Source organism: Saimiri boliviensis, chromosome 7 (assembly GCF_048565385.1).
Source record: "Saimiri boliviensis isolate mSaiBol1 chromosome 7, mSaiBol1.pri, whole genome shotgun sequence".
Classification (NCBI taxonomy): domain Eukaryota; kingdom Metazoa; phylum Chordata; class Mammalia; order Primates; family Cebidae; genus Saimiri; species Saimiri boliviensis.
Window position 1 is genome coordinate 67,311,045 of NC_133455.1, and position 19,388 is coordinate 67,330,432.

Genomic DNA, 19,388 nt, shown 5'->3' on the forward strand with positions numbered 1-19,388 from the left:
GGCCTCCACACACTTGGCCTCCCACTGCAGTCTCGATGTAGCCCTCAAACAGGGGCTCCAGGTTGCTCTGGCAGCACTCGCGGTTCTGGAAGAACTGCAGCTTGGTCTCCAGCAGCTTGCTCGGCTGCTCCAGGAAGCGCACCTGGTGTGGAAGTGGGAGAAAAGTTGGCGGGAGGAGCCAATATCCCCAGCCCTCCTTGGGGAACAGCCAGAGTCAAGACAGAACTAGCAGTGAGATGTGCAGAGGCCAAGGGTAGACCACATGGCCCTTGCCTCTTCTGGCTGCAAGATGCAGCTGGAGAATCCTTGTTTCATAATTACTTATTCAGGTCTGAGGGAGGGTCTGTCCAGGTTGGGCCTGGATGGGATGAGTGAGCAACTGAGAGGCCTGGGAGGGACAGATATTACTGTCAGGCTACGGAGGACAAATGGGGATAGTGGGTAGTGATAATTAGGGAAGACTTCCTGGAGGAAAGGAATGTAAAGCAGTGTTGGGAGGGATAGAGTAGGGAGAATGTCTTTCACTATAGGCTCCCTCAGGGCAGGGCCTATGGCTTATGTATTGATGTCCTCATAGGCAGCCCTTGGCTTGGTGAACATTTGATTGAATGGGTGGTCAAGGTGGGAAGGGCTTTCTAGCTGGGGAGGTCAAAGAGGCTAGGCTCTTACCAGGCAGGATGCCTGGGGCCTGACGAGCCGTGGGGATGTGTGGGGCATGGTCCTAGGTGGCCTGAACTCTTATGTTGAACACTGTGTCATATGTCTCTGGAGGCCAGGCAGGTAATGCGAATGGGGGGAGGTTTTGGAAAACAGGGAGGGGGAGGACCCCAGCAAAGTGAGGCTTGTACGCTTTTCCTGGATTTCACTGAAACTGGAGGAACACATGGCAACAACATTGTGCTGGCCAGAAAGGGTGTCAGCAAACAAACTAGGTCCCTGGGCTTCCAGTTTTCCACTTCTCATACGTTTGAGCTGGAGCTGAGATGTCCTCCTGCCTTTTGCCCTGGGGTCCTTTTCATTCAACTCCATGAGTGCAGCTGGGAATTCCCAGGTTGGAAACTGTAGACATGGGGAATGAGGACTGGATATTACATGGGATAATTTTTTTTTTTTTGGTGAGACAGAGTGTCATACTGTTGCCAGGCTGGAGTGCAATGGTGCAATCTTGGCTCACTACAACCTCTGCCTCCTGGGTTAAAGTAATTCTCCTGCCTCAGCCTCCCAAGCAGCTGGGATTACAGGCACCCACCACCACATCCAACTAATTTTTTGTATTTTTAGTAGAGACGAGGTTTCAGTATTTTGGCCAGGCTGGTCCCGAACTCCTGACCTCGTGATCCGCCCGCCTCAGCCTCCCAAAGTGCTGGGATTACAGGCGTGAGCCACCACACCTGGTTACATGGAATAATTTTAGGTGGTCTTGGCTATGGGGTCTCATGGCTGCCTTGGCCCCCATCTTCCCTTTCAGAGTCATGGCCAGCTCAGACGCTGTACCACACACAGCCCTGGTGAGGAGGCCACTGGGGTAGAGAAGGGAAGCCTCTGCCCAGTGCCACACAGTACATTAGTAAAAGAAATGGGCATAGAGGCCAGGCCACCTGCTTCTGGGCCAGTGTGCATTCCATGAGCCATTTCTTGGTCACCTCTCCAGGGTGCAGTGCCTGCTGAGGTGAGCCAGCCCCTGCTAGAGGGAGTGGGGCAGCTGGGGCCCCAAGCTGTGGACCTTCTAGCCCAGGGGCTGGAGAGTTGGAGAGGGCCTAGGATTGGAGCCCTGCTCTGTCACCCACTCTCTGGGGGCCCTTGGGCCAGCCCCTCACCCTCTCCCCTTCTCCTTTCTCTTCTGTGGACGCTCAAAGGTGACTTCAGGATTTTGCCATGCTATATGATATTTTACTCATGATTTATCTATAAGTGGATTCAATTAACATTTACATGTATGGGGTTAAAAGCCTGGCCAACATAGTGAAACCCTGTCTCTACTAAAAGTACAAAAAATTAGCTGGGTGTGGTGGCACGTGCCTATAATCCCAGCCGCTCGGAGGCTGAGATAGAATTGCTTGAACCTGGGAGGCAGAGATTGCAGCGAGCCTAGGTAGCGCCATTGCACTCCAGCCTGGGCAACAAGAGTGAAACTCCGTCTCAATTAAAAAAAAAAAAAAAAAAAGTAACTTGATATTACTACCAGAGATGCAAAACCATCATTACTAGGCATACATAAAGGGAATTATTAAATTCTAGCAGAAACAGTTAAATTCTAGCACACACAGTTGTCCTAGACAGTTCTGAACCCAAGGCTCGCTCTCTTTATTAGAAACAGGAGGGAAGCAAGTATTGGAGAGATGCTAAGAACATTAGCATCCAGTGAGACTTTTCCCAACCTAATCCTAAGGATTGAAACAAGACATTAAAGCAGATGAGTTTTCCCATCGGGTGTTTCACTGTTATTTAATGCTATGGGCCAGCACTGCCTAAAACTGTATGAACTATCAGCGGTCCTCATTCCCCATTTCTAGAGAGACCGGCCTGGGAATGCCCATCTCCTCCCAGGATCTCTAGGTTCAGGAAGGGTGTGATCCAGGACACCCACCTTGTCGATGAAGGCCGCGAACCTGCTGTTGAGGCACTTGATCTGCTCCTTCTCCTCCTGCTTCACGCACTGCGCGTTGGGGTCGATCTCCACGTTGAGGGGCGTGAGGAGGCTCTCGTTGACCGACACGGTGGTGATGCAGGGGGTGCTGGGTGTGCACACGCGGTAGCCGAAGCTGCGCCCGCAGGAGCCGGCGCGGAAGCCCCCGCAAAACGCTGTGGCTGCCGAAGCCCCCGGCGAGGCCGCGGTGGCAGGAGATGGCGCGGTAGGGGGCCGGGCCCGGGCCCGCAGGCCGAGATGCAGTTGAAGGCGCGGACCCCGAAGGGGGCGCCGAGGCGGGAGGAGAGGCCGGACATGGTGCCGCGGCGGCAGGGGCTGGCGGCTGGACCCCAGGCCCACGCAGTGCCTTATACGGCTGCCCGCGGGCCTAGGGAGGGAGCTGGCGGGCCAGGCGTTAACGAGCTTGGAGGGCTCGGTCCTCGCGCCTCGCGGAGCCGGCAATCAAAGCGGGCCGGGCCGCCAGGCCGCCTCCATAAAACGGCGTTCGCCTCCCGCCCGCGCTTTATGGGGCCGGGAAGCGCCGGATCAGCTCTGCCGCCCGTGCGCTGCGGGATTGTGGATGTCACTCCCCTGCTCGTCCGCCGCTCTGCCGGGACTCGGAGGGTTGCCTCGTTGGATCCGGCCCCCACTCGGGTCCCAGTCCCATAGCCCTGGTCCGCCACCGGCGGGGAGGCTTGGCTTTAGTTATCTGCACATCCCTGCACGGTGTGGGGGGCGAGTGTGTGCGTGCGTGTCGAGAGGGTGGGGCCTCTGAAGTCAGTCCTGCAGGTTCCTGTCGTGACCTTGGGCAGCTGAATAACCTTCTGAGCCTCAGTTTCCTCAATGCAAAATAGCGATAATAATAGTAAGCATTGAGGGCTGTCACCAGGATCTAATGAGATAATAACCAGAAAGCATTTAGGGCCCTACCTGCCACTTAGTAAGAGCTCTGTAAATGTTCGTTTCTTTATCTATTATTTGTTCTATTTATTCTATTGTTAATTTATCATTCATCCTGTGTCCCTTTGGGCAAAAACTTTCTCTTCTCTTCTATCTCAGGACTCAGCTCATACCTCCTCTTCTGGCCAAGTGTCCCTCCTTCCTGTATCTCTCTCCACTCTGCTTGGGTGAGGGGGAGGGAGTGGTTTTATGGAGTGCCCACAATCTGCCTAGTACTGTGCCGAGGCCTCTTTATACTATATTGTTTCCTCTAGCTCCCAGGGAACCCTTCTGAGGTGGGTATTATTGGGCCCACCTAATTGGGAAGGTGAGCTCAGGGTGGCCCAGTGACTTAAGGTTATACATAGGTGGCTCCATAGAGGGGCAGAGTTAGAATCTGAGAGGACACCCCTCTTCCGGGCCCTCCTCCACATGGCCTCACCCAGGGTCTGAATCTTTGGGGGCTGAATGAGGGTTGAGTTTTTTTTTTTTTTTTTTTGAGACGGAGTTTCGCTCTTGTTACCCAGGCTGGAGTGAAATGGCGCGATCTCGGCTCACCGCAACCTCCGCCTCCTGGGCTCAGGCAATTCTCCTGCCTCAGCCTCCTAAGTAGCTGGGATTACAGGCACGCACCACCATGCCCAGCTAACTTTTTGTATTTTTAGTAGAGACGGGGTTTCACCTTGTTGACCAGGATGGTCTCGATCTCTCGACCTCGTGATCCACCCGCCTCGGCCTCCCAAAGTGCTGGGATTATGGGCTTGAGCCACCGTGCCCGGCCGAGGGTTGAGTTTTTGTTGACGGCAGGAGCACAGACTGCTGGGCTTTGGGCCCTTGGAGAAATTGATCAATCCCAGGCCTTCCCCTTAACTGAGGCTTGGCCATGGTCACCAACTCTAGAAGGCCATAATCCATTATAAAGGAGGTGAATTATGCGTCCAATTATTGCAGAGGAAACCAGGAGTGTGCACTCAGCAGCCAGCATTAAAGAGAAGCACGCAAATCACCCTCAGCTTCCTTTGCTTTTAAATATGAGTTATTATTGTGAAAGCAGCAATTAAATCTTAGAACTCCAGAGGTCATCACAGCCAGTCCTGGCTTTGAGCTGCCTGGCATCTCATTTCCAGGGAGTGCCCTATGACCCCTTTTCCTGTCTTTTCTGCACTCTCACCGGCTTGGATTCCTTTGGCCCAGCCTTGGTCTGTTTCGTAGCAGCTTAAGGCCAACCTTAGTTGGTCCTCCGTTGAAGTTGGAGCCCAACGCCACAGGCTTGCGCTTCTTCCCCAGCTTCAGCTGGGAGTCTGTAAGAATGAAAGAAAGAGGAAAGAAACACGAAAGGTGGCTTGCCAGACAGGTTTATTTTAGAGAAAACAAACATGAGAGGGACATCTGGCTGAGTAAGGTCAGAGGCACACTCTTCTTACGGACTAACAGTTTTTTCAGGATTTAGGGTGGGAGAGTCTATTGGAGGCTTGGACTGTTTCTGTGTCTTTGTTGTGCTTATCTGGGAGGGAGAGTGTGTGTCTGTTTCCATACATCTTTCTGCAGCTGCAGGCATGTCCCCTGAGGCTGCCTTTAGCTTCCCTATCTTAGTGCACCTGAAGGGAAAGGAATGTGCTAATTCAGGACCACTGTTTTACTAGGGCCCATTGTATGAGGGCGAAGTTTGGCAGTTACCCACCAGACTTTCCCCCTACTTCCCTCTGTGCCTGAGCTGTCTTTTCTGTGTTTTACGGTCTAGCTCCCAGGGCGTCCTTCTGAGGTGGGTATTATTGTACCCATTTACCTGACTGGGAATGTCTGCTTGTAGTTAGCAGTGATTTCCTTGCAATGGATGAGGCTAGAAAGGGAACTGGAACTGACAGTGGTGGTGTTTGTCCGAGATGATGGTGCTCCTGCTCTGTCAGTCACCCGTTGTGTGACCAATGCTTGGCTTCAGGATTATGTATTTTGACTCCAATTTTCTTTTGGGAATAAGTAGTATTGAAGGAGTCTTCCTTTGGTGTTTCCTTGACAAGAGGAACTGGACTTAACCTGAAGCATGGGGGATTTAAATTAGACATATGGAGGCACTTACATGATTCTTGCTTGGATCCCTTTCTGGGGTTTTGTGGGTGGATGGACTGGACTTTCTATGCTGTCACAATTGATGAGGATGTTAATAATCAGCCTTTGTCCACTCAGATAACCACGTGCATTAAAAATCCAGAGAAACAGAAGAGCTGCAGGCTGGGTTGTGCCCGCTGAGAGTACAATGTGAAATGGCTGGAATGGAGAAGTTTGTCACCTAGATATCAGTGGTCCTCCACAGCGTTAATGCTCATCCCCAGCCCAGACTCGGGGAAACATATGCCTGGTGGTCTTTTTATTATTCTGGGAACTCAGGCGAGAGAAACGGGCTGAAGCCCGAGAAATTTCAGAAACAATTAAGGACATACTTCTTCATAGAGTGGGTTGATCGTCACAAGTGCCAGGGAAGAGGAGGGCTTCTTCATTCTTAGCCAGATCTTCTAGAAATCACCCCCCACCACCCCTTTTATCACCAATATACCAGCCTATCAGTGAAAAGCTAATGTCCTGTTTGAGTTACCATGCCTCTTCTTTAGCCTCCCAGTGGGTCCCAGGGCAGGAAGCAAACATCTACTGAATACTCATCAGGAACCAGGCTCGGAGCATGAAGGAGAGACTGCCGTCCTCGGGCAGCACAGGCACGCACACAGAGGACATTGGTGCAAAGCTGCAGGGGGTCTGGCTAAAGCGGAGCAATACCATGCCATGGGAGCTTGGGGCCAGGGGTCAGAGCAGGGTCCTTGGAGGAGCTGACACTTTGGTTTGGCCTGAAGAAGATGAGAAACCTGGAAATGCTGAGATGAGAGAGGGGAGGATTCAGCCGGAGAGAATGGTGTCAGCAATGACAGCAAGCAAGGGAGGCCAGAGGAGGTGAAGGGAACAGCAGGTCATCTGCTTTGGCTGAAGAACAGGATTTGATGAGGGCAGGGGAAGCCACACGGTGATATGGTGGATTGGCAGGGTGGGCTTAGAATGTCAAGCAAAGTGCTAGAGGTGCCATGCTCGGAGGTGTGTGAGTAAACAGGGCATGGGGCTGGTACACAGAGAGTGTATATGTGTGAAAGCGTGTGTGTGCATGCATGTCCGTGTGTGTTCTTCTGGTACCTTCATTTATCTTGGACACCAGTGTGTCCATTTCAGAAATACATTTCTTCATTCTTCATGGTATAGTAATCAGAAATATCTCTGGAATCAGACACATCTGGGCTCTGCCACTTACAATGTGGGTGAAAACTTGCACACAACCTCTCTGAGCCTCTGTTTCTTTTGTATGTGGAATTGAGGTAATAGAACTTGCCAGGGACATGGTAAGGATCAGGTGAGGGGTGTGTAAAGCACTAGCCTGCTTCCTGCTGTACAGTAAGTGGTCCGTACATTCTAGCCACTGTTGAGAGCTGTCGTTATTTCACTGCTCCGGTCACCATCCAGACCACCCAGCCCTCTGTCCTGCTCTTTCAGGTCTGGAGGCTGTGGCCTTTTACACACTGATGCTCTCCTGGCTGGGGACCCCCACTCCCACCCTTCCGTTAGGCTCCTGTGGGCCTGTCTCAAAGCTGATGAGAGAAGCTCTCTTGAAGGGTACCCCCAATAAAGAGGGAGCCTTTGCAAGGGACTGGAGAGCATGGCTCTGTGCTTCTGGCGGAGTTGAGGGAGACTGTCGGGTGGGGGTGAGGAATCTTGAAGGCACAGGGAAAGGGAGGGAGGTGGGTGGGCAGGTGGAGGGATCCAGATACTCAAATCCTCCAACCAGATGCTTACACACATGCTCACTCCATGGGTCCTGTGGCAAGAAGAGCTGAACAAAACTTTTTGGTTGCGTGGTTGACTTTTCCACATCTTAGTAGAGGTAGACACAATCTCCTACTGGCTGTGCCAGGAGCCAGGTATTACGGGTTGCCTTTAGGACTTGGCCCTGGGGCTCTGCCTGGGGAGCTTCTGGAAGGGTCTTTCACTTGAAGGAGCCAGGGCCTACCACCTGGAGTGAGGATGGCCTGTCCTTTCCCTGGTTGCAGCTCATCTGATAGCCCAAACTGAAAAATTGAGCTTGTGAGCTCAGCTAACAACCTGAAAGGAAGCATCCCAACCCGGCTTCTCCCAATCTCCACAATCACCTCACAAAGTGTGGAGACTACAGGCTTTGGCTGACCTCGATTCCTGGGCACTTTCAGCCCTCAGCTGTGGAAGAAATGCTGCCAACATTTCAGAATTGCCCGAGCGTAGGATTTTCCAAAGCCCCATCTTGATGATGTTACCCCAGGAGGGAGGAGAAATGACTGAAATTTCCCAAGCTCATAAAGGTCACAATATGGCCTCTCCACATAGGGAGGCAGACAGACCCAGGTGTCCAGGTTTATAAAAGGTGCTAGCAGTGAGGGAGAGGTCAGAGTCCTTCTCTTCTTCCTCTTGCTTCATCTCTTCAGAGAGTGCCATGACTTGTAGAATGTCTTGCCTAGAGCAGAGTCTGAGCGGAGTCTGCAAATCCAGGTCCTGTGGGACCACTAGGAGATATGGTTACGACCTCACCTTCAGCTGGGTTTTGGCCTGCGGGCCCTGGCCTGGTCGCTGATGCGTCACGGCCGGCCTCTGCTACCATGGCTCACTGGGGGCTTGGCACTGGCTCCTGTGGACACAGATTCAGCTACCACTCTGGCACCACGTGTGGGCCCAGCACTGCCGGCATCACCATCGTGTTGGTCAACAAGAGCCTCCTCACGCCCCTCAACCTAGAGATTGACCCCAATATGCAGTGCATAAAGCAGGAGGAGAAGATCAAGTGCCTCAACAGCAGGTCTGCTGCCTTCATCCACAAGGTGGGTATCCTGGATCACATGCTTCCTGAACCCCTACCATGTGCACAGCCGGGCCTAGGCACTGAGGAATCAATCAGAGGCAGGCAAGTCTCTGCCTAACTGAGATCCCAGTCTGATGGGAGAGGCAGACAGACAGACAGACGGACACAGTTTGGCAATTTCTTATGAAGTTAAATGTGTACTTATCAAATGATGCAGCAATTCCACTCCTGGGTATTTACTAAAAAACAAACAAACAAACAAAAAAACCCCAAAACCAAAACAGATCTATACGGAGACTTGTATATGAATTTTATAGAAGACTTCATAATAGTCCCAAATTGGAAACAACTCAAATGCGTACCAGCAGACGCATTTGAGATACAGTCATATAATAAAATATCATTCAGCGACAAAAAATAATGAACTAGATTCATGACACAACATAGATAATCTCAAAAACATTATGCTAAGTAGAAACGTTCAGATACAAAGAATATATACTGTATACTTCTATTCATTTGAAGTTCTACAACTAACAATACTAACCTACAGTGATAGAAATTAGATCAGTGGTGGCCGGGCGCGGTGGCTCAAGCCTGTAATCCCAGCACTTTGGGAGGCCAAGGCAGGTGGATTACGAGGTCAAAAGATTGAGACCATCCTGGTCAACATGGTGAAACCCCATCTCTACTAAAAAAAAAAAAAAAATACAAAAAATTAGCTGGGCATGGTGGCATGTGCCTGTAATCCCAGCTACTCAGGAGGCTGAAGCAGGAGAATTGCCTGAACCCAGGAGGCAGAGGTTGCGGTGAGCCAAGATCGCACCATTGTACTCCAGCCTGGGTAACAAGAGCGAAACTCCGTCTCAAAAAGAAAAAAAAAAAGAAATTAGATCAGTGGTTGCCTGGGATGGGATTGGGAAGCCGATTGCAAAGAGGCATGAGGAGACTTTCTAAGATAATGGAAATCTATATTTCATTCAGTGGTAATTATATTGAAGCATACATCTGTCAAAATTTGTTGATCTGTGCTTGGCAATTTCTTATAAAGTTAAACAAGCACTTTATGTGTGCACTCTATTGAGATAATTGTATGCAAATATCTCAATAAAGTTGATAAAATAATGATTTAAAATGCATAAGATACTTAGAAATAAATCTAATGAATGTGTGAAAGGCGATAAAATAATGATTTAAAATGCATAAGATACTTAGAAATAAATCTAATGAATGTGTGAAAGGCTTATACCTAGAGAAATATAAACATTGTACAAGATGTTATAGGAAAGGAAAGATAAAGAAGACCTAATTAAATGAAGAGCTATACCATGTTCTTAGGAAGCTTTATTACAATAAATATGTTAATTATCCTTAAACTGATCTACAGAGTTGATGCAACAACACTCAAATTCCAAAGAAGGATTTACATAATTCTTGACAAGTTGATTCTAAAATTTATGGGGAAGAACAAAGCTCAAGACTAGCTAAGGAATGATGAAAAGGAAAACATAAGTACTCCCCCTTTCAGGGAGTATAATGTATTATAGAGTTGTAGTAATTCAGAAAGTATAGTACCCACACGGGAATAGACAAATTGACCAATGGAACGAAATAGCCCCTAAATTTATTTATAAATAAATAAATAAATAAATAAATAAATAAATAAATGATTTTGTTGTATAATAGAGAGGGTATGTAGTGAAAAGGACTATGTATTGGTTATCCACATGTAAAAAATAAAATTAGATTCCTGTTTTCTCTTATACACAAAATCAGTTTCAAACTAATTTAAAACACAGATGTCAATCAAAGCAAAACTTTAAGGGTTTTAGAAGAAAGATTGGAGAATATTTTTCTGACCTTGGTGTAGAGAAGGATTTTTAAAACAAGACCCTGTGTGACGTCATTTTTATAAAAAAAAAACAGAAAACTGAAACAAATATATATTTAGGCATATGCATGTAAATGATAAAGAAACTAAGAAAAAACAAAGGAATTATATCAACTTTAGGAAAGCAATCACCTCTGGGGTGATTAGGAGAAGACAGGGTAGGGAAGGAACATAAAGCTAGATGTAAATTACTAGTAAGGTTTTAGTTTTGGGATCAGTAAGTGGGTTCATGAGTATTTCATTTTCATTATATTATTAAATAATAAGGTAACAAGCTAGTTATAAGAAATAAACTTAAAACATAAGGACATAAGTTGAAAGTAAAAGAGTGTGTTAAAGTGATTGGTTAGATCAAAGTGCATTATACATAGTGGAAGTAAATGATTTTTCCGTGAAACTTATTTCAGTATATGTGTGTGTATTTGTATATAGGTAGTGATTCATGATACAACTTATATTTCTTATTTAGAGTTGAGTTTAAAAAACAATTTGACAACTAGTACCCTAAAGAACTTCTTGCTGAGGTCCACTAGCAGATATGTATAAGCAAGTTCATGACAGCATTGTTTGTTATAACCAAAACAAAAATCACATGTGCTACCTATAGGAAAATGGATATATGTATGTATGTGTGTGTATATATGTATAGTCATACATTGGAATACTATGCAGCACTGAGAAATAAAACTACATGCATCAGAAAGATGAATCTCAAAACTAGAATGTTGAGGAGGAAAAAGCAAGTCATAGAAACGTACAAGGTGTAATTCTATTTATATAAAGCTTAAAGGTAGGCAAAACTCAATGCTAGTTTAGGGATACACACATATGACATAGTAATAAAGAAAAGAAAGGGAATGACCAACATAAAAACCCAGGACAGTGGTTAATTTGGGGATCAGATGGGGTTAGAGATGGATAGAGATGGATCAGCAAGAATCCTGCAGGGGGCTTTGAAGGTACTGGGGAGTACACAAGGATTTGTTTTATTATTGTTGCTAGTTAAATCAATAAGTGTAGGTTTTGCATACTCTTTTGCATGCATGAGAAATTTATAAAACAAAAGGAAAAATGCTGTCAGTGGCTTGTGCTCTCTAGTTCCTACACACTCCTACAGGTTAAAGTTATTGCCTCACCCGAGATCTCCTACCAAGTCTTGGGACTGGCATCCCCAGTTCCAATTTCTTGCCCTCCTGTCAATCTTCTGCACTGCTCCTAGACAATCACATCTTGTGTCAGGCCACTCTCCTGCTCAAACACCCTCTGTGGCTCCCCAGTGCCCATCCAGAAGCCCAAGCTCCTCAGCTCCACACATTTCCTCCACCTGACGTAGTCTTCCCCTCCTCCACTTTCCTTTAAGTTCTACTTCAGCCCAAAAACTTTCATTTTCCCATCTGGGATCACAGTATGGCCCCTTCTACCCTATGCCTCTGAGGCCTCCTGGGTGGAACTCTGTGATTGTAATGAGGTGAGGTCACAGAGCCCCCAGAAAGAAAAGGCCTAGTTCGCAGTGGCGAGGATTCTGGGACCTCTTGGGCTGGAGCTGGGGTTTGATGCTCAAGAGAGCTTGGAGGAGGCCACAGTTCTTACACCATGGTGAGACTCATCCACTGGGCTCCCTGGTCACATGGGGATGAGGTGTCTTGGGCTCCACCCAGATCAGCTGGGCATCAGCTTTTGGGAACAGGAGTAGGAAAGCAGGGTGGGAACATAGCAGAGATTGAGATGATGTTTTGAGATCAGTTCCTATCTGTTTCCCCACACACCATCTGCTCTAGAAGGAAGTTTGCAACGGGCTGGTGTGAATAGTTCTTGCTCTCTGGGTTGAGGGGGTGTGTATGGCCTTGGTGGAGAGCCCAGAGCATGGGCTTAAAATGCAGTCTGGTTCAACTGTTGGCTGGCAGGGCCACTCACTCCCCTCTTGCCACGTGGTGGTTGGAATGAGCCCCATTTTGCCTGAGGAAAGACAATGGGAAAAGTCACGTCCACCTGGCCAACTTCATGGGTGGTTGTGAGGCCCCAGTGAGATGGTGGAGTAAAAGCCTGTGAAAAGCATCAGGCCCTGTGCAAGTGTGAGTTACTGTTCCCTGGCTGTTCGTGTATTGAATGCATGTGGGGGCGAGGTGCAAGAAGGGAAAGGGTCCCCTGATTTCATAGACAGCACTTCCCATAGTGGCCTTGGGTTTGGGGAAGAAGCTAGAATCTAGATCACTGTTCCTGGTTTCTAATTAATGGCATTCAACTTAAGGACATTGCTTCTTAATCCTAGATTTTTTTTTTTTTGAGACAGACTCACATTCTGTCACCCAGGCTGGAGTGCCGTGGAGCGATCTTGGCTCACTGCAACCTCCGCCTCATGACTTCAAGCAGTTCTTCTGTCTCAGCCTCCCGAATAGCTGGGACTACAGGTGCCCACCACCATGCCTGCCTAATTTTTGTATTTTTGGTAGAGATGGGGTTTTACCATATTGGTCAGGCTGAACTCATGACCTCAGGTGATCCGTTTGCTTTGGCCTCCCAAAGTGCTGGGATTACAGGAGTGAGCCCAGCCCTAATCCTAGTTTTTAAAATGTGTTTTTTAAAATTAGGAATTATTGAATTTCGTTAAATGTTTTTTGTACTAATGTAGTTGGTTAGATGTGGTAAACTACAATAATCGATTTCCTACTGTTTAACTCTCCCTGTTCCTGGGATAAACCTATGTGATCTCTGTCCCAAAGCTCCCTGCAACAGATCGCTCCCCTGTGTTGCTGCCCTTCCTGCCTGAGTTCAGGCTTCCTTTGGCATCTCCTGGCCCCACAGGGACCAGGCAAGCTCATTGTGTTCTTTCAGCAACTCTTGGGGATAGGAAAAATGATCACTCCCATTCGACAGTTGGAGAAAGGGGTGCCCAGAGAGGCTAGGTGACCACCGGTGACAGCAGGTGAATGGGTGGCCCTGTCTGCCCTCCTCACCTCCTGACCACATCTCCCCTCTGCCACCCACTCCACAGTGTGAGGAATTAAAGGCAACCGTACAGAAACACATGAAGAGCCTGAGACCCAGCAAGGAGGATCTGAATGGGCTTAATCAGGCCATCCAGCAGCTGACTGTGGAGGTGGGCAGTGCTGAGAGTCAGGTGAGAGGTGGGAGTGGGGGGCAAGAGAGTGGCCATGGCGGGATGGTGACCATTATTTATGACATCTGCCCCTTCCTACTGACCCTTTGGATTAGATGGCTAGACTTTCTCTTAGTGAATGTCTGAGCACACAGCAGTGCAGCTGCCTGTGTATGACATGCTTACCTTTGCCTAGGACCCTGTGCACTTTATGTAAGTAATGAACGTGTAGGTACATCTGTATCAAGACATGTGCTTGTTTGTACATCATTATCTTTTTGCTTGTGTATGTTCATTTTTATGTCTGTGTTTTGTGTTTTCTTTACTCAGTATTAAATTTTTGAGCTCGTCTTAGAAATTGCAAGATATTACCTAGAAACCCAGTTTTCTGGGTTCTCTTTCAAAATGTGGCGATCTGGCAACGTTCAATTATGCTTCTCAAATGGTAGTATTTAGCTAGAGAACAGAGGCCTCTGTCATCTCCCTTTTCTTCACACGGGGTATAGGCCCCCTTGTGTGCCACAGTCCCCACCACTCCCAATCGCATCCTTTGGGTGTGTGGCAGAGGGTCCCTTGCCATTTATCACCGCCCTGGCTGCATGTTGTTATCCGTGAAGAAGAGAAAAGGTGCTGGGTCAACGTCACTGAAGTAGAGTGACGAAAGTCTGAAAATGTGCAAGAGGTCCTGGTGATTTCAGGAAATGGGAGAGGGCAGATGTTTTTTGTGGAACTTGGGTACTCCTGATACATATTTAGCATTCAGCCTTCACCTTTTGATACTTCCAGCCAGGCCCCTTCAGGCATTTGCATTTGTGAGCCTTAGTAAGGAGCCGGTCCCCCAGGATGCTTTCTCCCATTCTCTTTTGGCCTCCTCTCTTACCCCACCCCTCCCCCAGCCCTCTCACACCCCCACTGGCTCAGGTCTCACTCCAGGGAGGGAAGGGCTTCTGTTCCTGGTCTTTTGTTGCTTTCTGCAGATGCAAGTGTCTCAGGCTGGGAAAGATATTTATGGAGAGGATCTCCCTTGTGCAAGAATGAGTGACTCTGAGGAGGGAGAAGCTGCTGAGGTTCTGAGGGGACAGAGTGACTGGGTGGACTGTCATGGTTCAGGCTCCCTCCAGCCACAGCTGCTCTGGTTTCCCAAGCAGCAAATTAAGACCTTCACCAAGGTCTTAATATTTTTCCTCCTGGAGACTATAAACTCTAGGCTCCTGTGAGGAATGGATATTCTTCTTGCTAGTTTTCCTTAGAAAACAATAACCACAGCATTACCTGTAAGAGCATTGGATGCTTCCAGGATCCTAGCTCATATTAGAAGTTTCTCCACACTAGACGTAAAAAGCTCGCTCTCAGCCATTCTAGATGTCTGGTTTCAAATCTTCACCCTGAAAGTAGACAGGTTGGCGGGTTCTTTTCACCTTGCCATGCAGACACACAAACACAAGTTTTGGAACAGGCGTGCTCACTCCTTGCAACCATGGACAATCTCCAATCCCTCACTGGCCCTCTAACCTCAGAGAAAGCTCTGGATCTTTAAGGGGGAAGGAGTGAGGGCCAAGAATGTTCTTCTGTCCTTGATTTGCCCTGCACCCCCCAAGCCCTATGAACTAGAGAAAGCCAAGGACCCGCCAGCTCTGCAGAAGGAGGGTGGCTCTGGCAGCGCCATCAGCAAGCTGGCCTGGCTGGAGGCTGCCCTGCAGCGGGCTAAGCAGGATGTGGCGCAGCAGCTGTGCGAGTACCAGGAGCTGATGATCATCAAGCGGGGCCTGGACTTTGAGATCGCTGCTTACCACAAGCTGCTGGAGGGTGAGGAGAGTGGGTGATGGCTGGGCTGGGAAGTGCCTCAGATGTGGCTTTGGTGAGGAGTACAGGGGCACAGGGCAGCCACCACCCTCAATAGTCAGGGAAGGGTGAGGAGAGATGAGCTGGATATCCAGGGACTTGTTCCTCTAGAGCTAGTTTTCTCTCACCATCTTACAGCACTTTGAACTAGCTGATGGCACCTGTGATGGGGTGACCCATAGTCATCCACCCCAGTATCAGAGACCAGGGGCCAGTTTGTCCATGGAGACAGCAGCAGGGACCAAGGCCTAGCCAGTGGGAATAAGGCCCCTGTGTGAAGTACCTTCTTTTAAACTCTGCCCCTCTCCCCAGGCCTGGGGAAGGTGGGGTTACATGACCAGGTGGGGATTGGCTTTTAACTCAGTAGACAACAGTAGGATACAAGGGCTGACACCTGAGATGGGTAAACCAGGCTAAGAGGACAGAGGGGGAACTGATCACCCACACCCCAGGCACATTGCCTTGATCACATCCTTCACACCTCACAAAACCCTAGCAGGGAGATCCTATTATCCCCATTTTACAGATGAGGACACTAAGTCTCAGAGAGGCTAAATGACAGCTTTAGGGACACACAGGTAGAGTGATTGAGGCTTGAACACTAGTCTTCAGATGATGGAGCTATCTGCTCTGGGGTCTCCTTTAAAAGCTGAAAAATGTCACGGTCTCACCTTCCAAGATCAAATCAGGCCAAAGAAAGTGCAGGTTTTTGTTTTGTTTTTGTCTTCTCTTTCCTCCAAAAAGTCATCAACAAAAGTGAGTTATGTGAATTTAAGACAGGAGGGATCAGAGCGCGCCAGGGAGCTCGCAAGGTGGAAGGACTCCTGTCTGGGAGGGTCAGGAGTGTGTGTCCTGGGGAATGCAGAATACGAAACCTACTACTAGACAGACGGACTCACCTGCTTTCTCCTTCCCGCAGGCTTGGTCTGGGAGTTGGGGCAGGGAGCGTCAGTAAGTAAACAGTAAGCTGGCGTCGGATCTTATCTTAATATCTTATTTTCCTTATTCTCTCCTTCCCCGTCCACACCTTGGCGTGCCTCCTCTTGAGAAGGCAGAAGCGATGTGTTTCTGTTCCTGTGTCTGTCAGCTCCCTCTGTGCCTCTCCTTTGGTCAGGGGCTATATCTTCTCTTGGGGGTGACTCTGTTTGTATGTGTGGGGAAGGGAGTCCTGTGGTCTGCTCTTTGGGAGGGGTCCGTGTACCTGTTCCTTTGGGGGAGTTCGTACATTCGTCTCCCGGTGGGGAGGAGGGTCTGTGACCGCTGGAGGAAAAGTCAGAATGTCTGTCTTCTGGGGATGGGGGCTGGGGGGACGGGAGGGCTTTTCCTGGTTCGCCTTCCGCTCAGTCCGGCCCCGCCCCGGGCCCTGCCCACTGCCTAAACCCCGGGCCCCGCTCCCCAGTCCCGGGCGCCGACACCCTGCTCCAGCCCCGGGCCCCGCCCCCCAGTCCCGGGCCCCGACCCCCTGCGCTCCGCCTCCCTGCCCCAGCCCCCGGGCCCCGCCTCCCTGCTCCAGCCCTCCAGGCCCGCCCCCCAGTCCCGGGCCCGCCTCCCTGCTCCAGCCCCGGGCCCCGCCTCCCTGCCCCAGCCCCGGGTCCCGCCTCACTGCTCCAGCCCCGGGCCCCGCCCCCCAGTCGCGGGCCCCGCCTCCCTGCCCCCGCCCCCGGGCACCGCCTCCCTGCCCCAGCCCCGGGCCCCGCCTCACTGCTCCAGCCCCAAGCCGGGTCCGGCGCCCTGGAGACGAGCGCCCCTGGCGGAGGCTGCGCGCTCTGCGGCTCCCCCGGCTGTGTCGCGGGCTTCAGCTGCCGCGGCTGTCACTGGTGTTGAACCGTTCCCGCCTAGCTCCAGAGAAGACAAGGAACCCTCAACTTCAGCCCTAAAGACTTAGCCCTCTTGTCTCAGATGCCCCCTCCCATAGAGCTGACCCTACAACACCTTTCCTTTTTTTCCCCCTACGCCAGAACGTGAGGTGTGGGAGCATGGCTTCCAGAACCGTGACTGACCGTCCCCAGTGCAGATGGCCTGGATGCTGGTGCCATCGGATAGACGTGGCCTGTGACTGACCTGGACCAAGAACCCTGGCCCTCTGAACTGCCGCCACCCCTTCTTTCTGGGGACTTATATGCAATAAAAAGTTGTGCAGTGGTCTGAGCTGCCAGGCGTTTAAACCTGGATTCTCCAGGCTGTTTCAGGAGCGCAGACAAACCTGGCTGCGTGGAGAGGTCAGGGCAGGAATCGTACCAGGAAGCAAGCTCCTCCCCTCCTGGTGTGAGGGTCTATGTGACTTAAATGTAGAGTGATTCGATGTTATAGATCCAGGGTCTTTAGGATGGGGAGCGCAGAGTCTGAGGAGAGCCAGAGAAGTGGTTCATTCATGCAGAAGGGTCTAGCTTGGGTCCCACAGACAGCTTTTGGGCAGCAGGGCTGAGAATTCCATTCTTCATCCATTCATTCACTCCACACATACTTACTGAATGGCCTCATAGTGCTTGATACAGGGAACACGATGGCAAGGAAGACACTCTGGGACCCCTGGAGATGAGATTCTGGAGGGGGCAGGTGGGCCGTAGATAAGGAATCTGAGCAGAAACAGAAAAGGGTGGGATGGGGACCGGGCCAGTGCCTTCTACCACCTTGATGGGGCACTTGAGGACAGGTGGCCTTTGCAGATGGGGAGCTGGAGGGATATAAGCACAATTGGGTGGCCCAAGCCTGGTTTCTGGTTTAACACGCAATTGGGCCACACAGTTGTGTTAATATGATCTGGTGGTGGGCAGAGGAACAACACGCTACGGTGGAGGAAAGCGTGGGCTGTGGAATCAGAGGGAGGCTCCGGTTCTGTCTCTACTTCAGATCTAGGGTGTAAGTCCGAGTTTTTACAAGGTATTGGACTTTGGGGGTCAGAAGGTAGACCAGTCTAGGGAATCGCGTGGCTAGAGAAAGGCTGGATTTCTACCTCACAGTCCAAGAGAAGCTTCTGTACAGTGAGCACACATTCCTTTCTATTGCATAAAATTACATCATCAATGCAACAATAGTTTCTGCTTTCCATGTCTCTGGGTGGGGCTAAAGTGCGTCATTGGCCAGAGGCCTGGGCTTTACCTTTTAAGGCACTCTAGTGCCAGAGTGTCTGCTGTGTTCTTCTGGGTTCTGCCCAGAGGACAGGTATGCAAAAGGCCCTCTTCCTGTGTAAACAGAAAAGTCTCATGCCAGAGGAATGGGACTGAAACTTGGCTGGCAGGCTGCCACCCCCCTGGGTAGGGGGTATGACCCCACTGGGCTCACACATCAGCCCTGGTTGATAAATTCTGACCTGCCAACACTCACAAATGCAAACTAGCTGCCTGAAGATTCTTTCAAGATTCTTCAGTCCAGCTCTGTGCTCCTTGCATTTTGCTAGGGGGTCATGAGGTTCTGTGATATTCAAGGCCAATTTTCTCCAGCTTCTGCTGTGATGATCTTGTCAACAAGGGAACTTCGTGGGAATTGTAGGCAGGATCTAGGATGTACATTCTGCAAACTGTGTCACCCAGGAGTGGTTGCACATATTCCCCCCACCCACCACTTTTTTTTGAGATGGAGTCTCGCTCTGTTGCCCAGCCTGGAATGCAATGGCGTCATTTTGGCTCACTGCAACCTCCGCTTCCTGGATTCAAGCGATTCTCCTGCCTCAGTCTCCTAAGTAGCTGAGATTACAGATGCACACCACCATGCCTGGCTGATTTTGTATTATTATTATTATTATTATTATTATTTTTTTTTTTAGTTGTCAAGTGATCCTTTATTGAAATATCTTCCTTTGTGCTTCTTTTTTTTTTTTTTGAGACAGAGTGTTGCTCTTGTTACCCAGGCTGGAGTGCAATGGCGCGATCTCGGCTCACCGCAACCTCTGCCTCCTGGGTACAAGCAATTCTCCTGCCTCAGCCTCCTGAGTAGCTGGGACTACAGGCACGCGCCAGCCACCATGCCCAGCTAATTTTTTGTATTTTTAGTAGAGACGGAGTTTCACCACGTTGACCAGGATGGTCTCGATCTCTCGACCTCGTGATCCACCCGCCTCGGCCTCCCAAAGTGCTGGGATTACAGGCTTGAGCCACTGCGCCTGACCCCTTTGTGCTTCTTAACTAGCTGGGCA

At 49.7% G+C, this 19,388-nt stretch overlaps 1 protein-coding gene and 1 pseudogene across 3 annotated transcripts; one reads left to right on the forward strand and one right to left on the reverse strand.

The window, feature by feature from the left end:
- Positions 1 to 721: 721 nt before the first annotated feature.
- LOC141585208 (keratin, type II cuticular 87-like) lies at positions 722 to 2,970 on the reverse strand (annotated as a pseudogene).
- LOC101045534 (keratin, type II microfibrillar, component 7C-like) lies at positions 2,727 to 18,323 on the forward strand. 3 transcript variants are annotated; one of them, XM_010349842.3, is made up of 5 exons: positions 2,727 to 8,445; positions 13,310 to 13,435; positions 15,013 to 15,220; positions 16,176 to 16,207; positions 17,215 to 18,323. In XM_010349842.3, exons 1-5 carry the CDS (start codon positions 8,143 to 8,145, stop codon positions 17,314 to 17,316), a joined length of 771 nt encoding a protein of 256 aa, XP_010348144.2. In that variant the 5' UTR covers positions 2,727 to 8,142; the 3' UTR covers positions 17,317 to 18,323. The 3 variants fall into 3 exon arrangements, with proteins under 3 accessions (XP_010348144.2, XP_010348145.2, XP_010348146.2); XM_010349843.3 differs by having other exon boundaries at positions 13,310 to 13,414; XM_010349844.3 differs by having other exon boundaries at positions 16,176 to 16,218; positions 17,215 to 17,301.
- The last annotated feature ends 1,065 nt before the right edge of the window (positions 18,324 to 19,388 follow it).

What these genes read in the sequence shown, in the direction of transcription:
- LOC101045534 (XM_010349842.3), top strand. Translation starts at nt 8,143, where the DNA reads ATGGTTACGACCTCACCTTCAGCTGGGTTTTGGCCTGCGGGCCCTGGC. An exon ending in CTGCTGCCTTCATCCACAAG is followed by an intron (nt 8,446 to 13,309) that starts GTGGGTATCCTG and finishes CCCACTCCACAG; the next exon opens with TGTGAGGAATTAAAGGCAAC. An exon ending in TGGGCAGTGCTGAGAGTCAG is followed by an intron (nt 13,436 to 15,012) that starts GTGAGAGGTGGG and finishes GCACCCCCCAAG; the next exon opens with CCCTATGAACTAGAGAAAGC.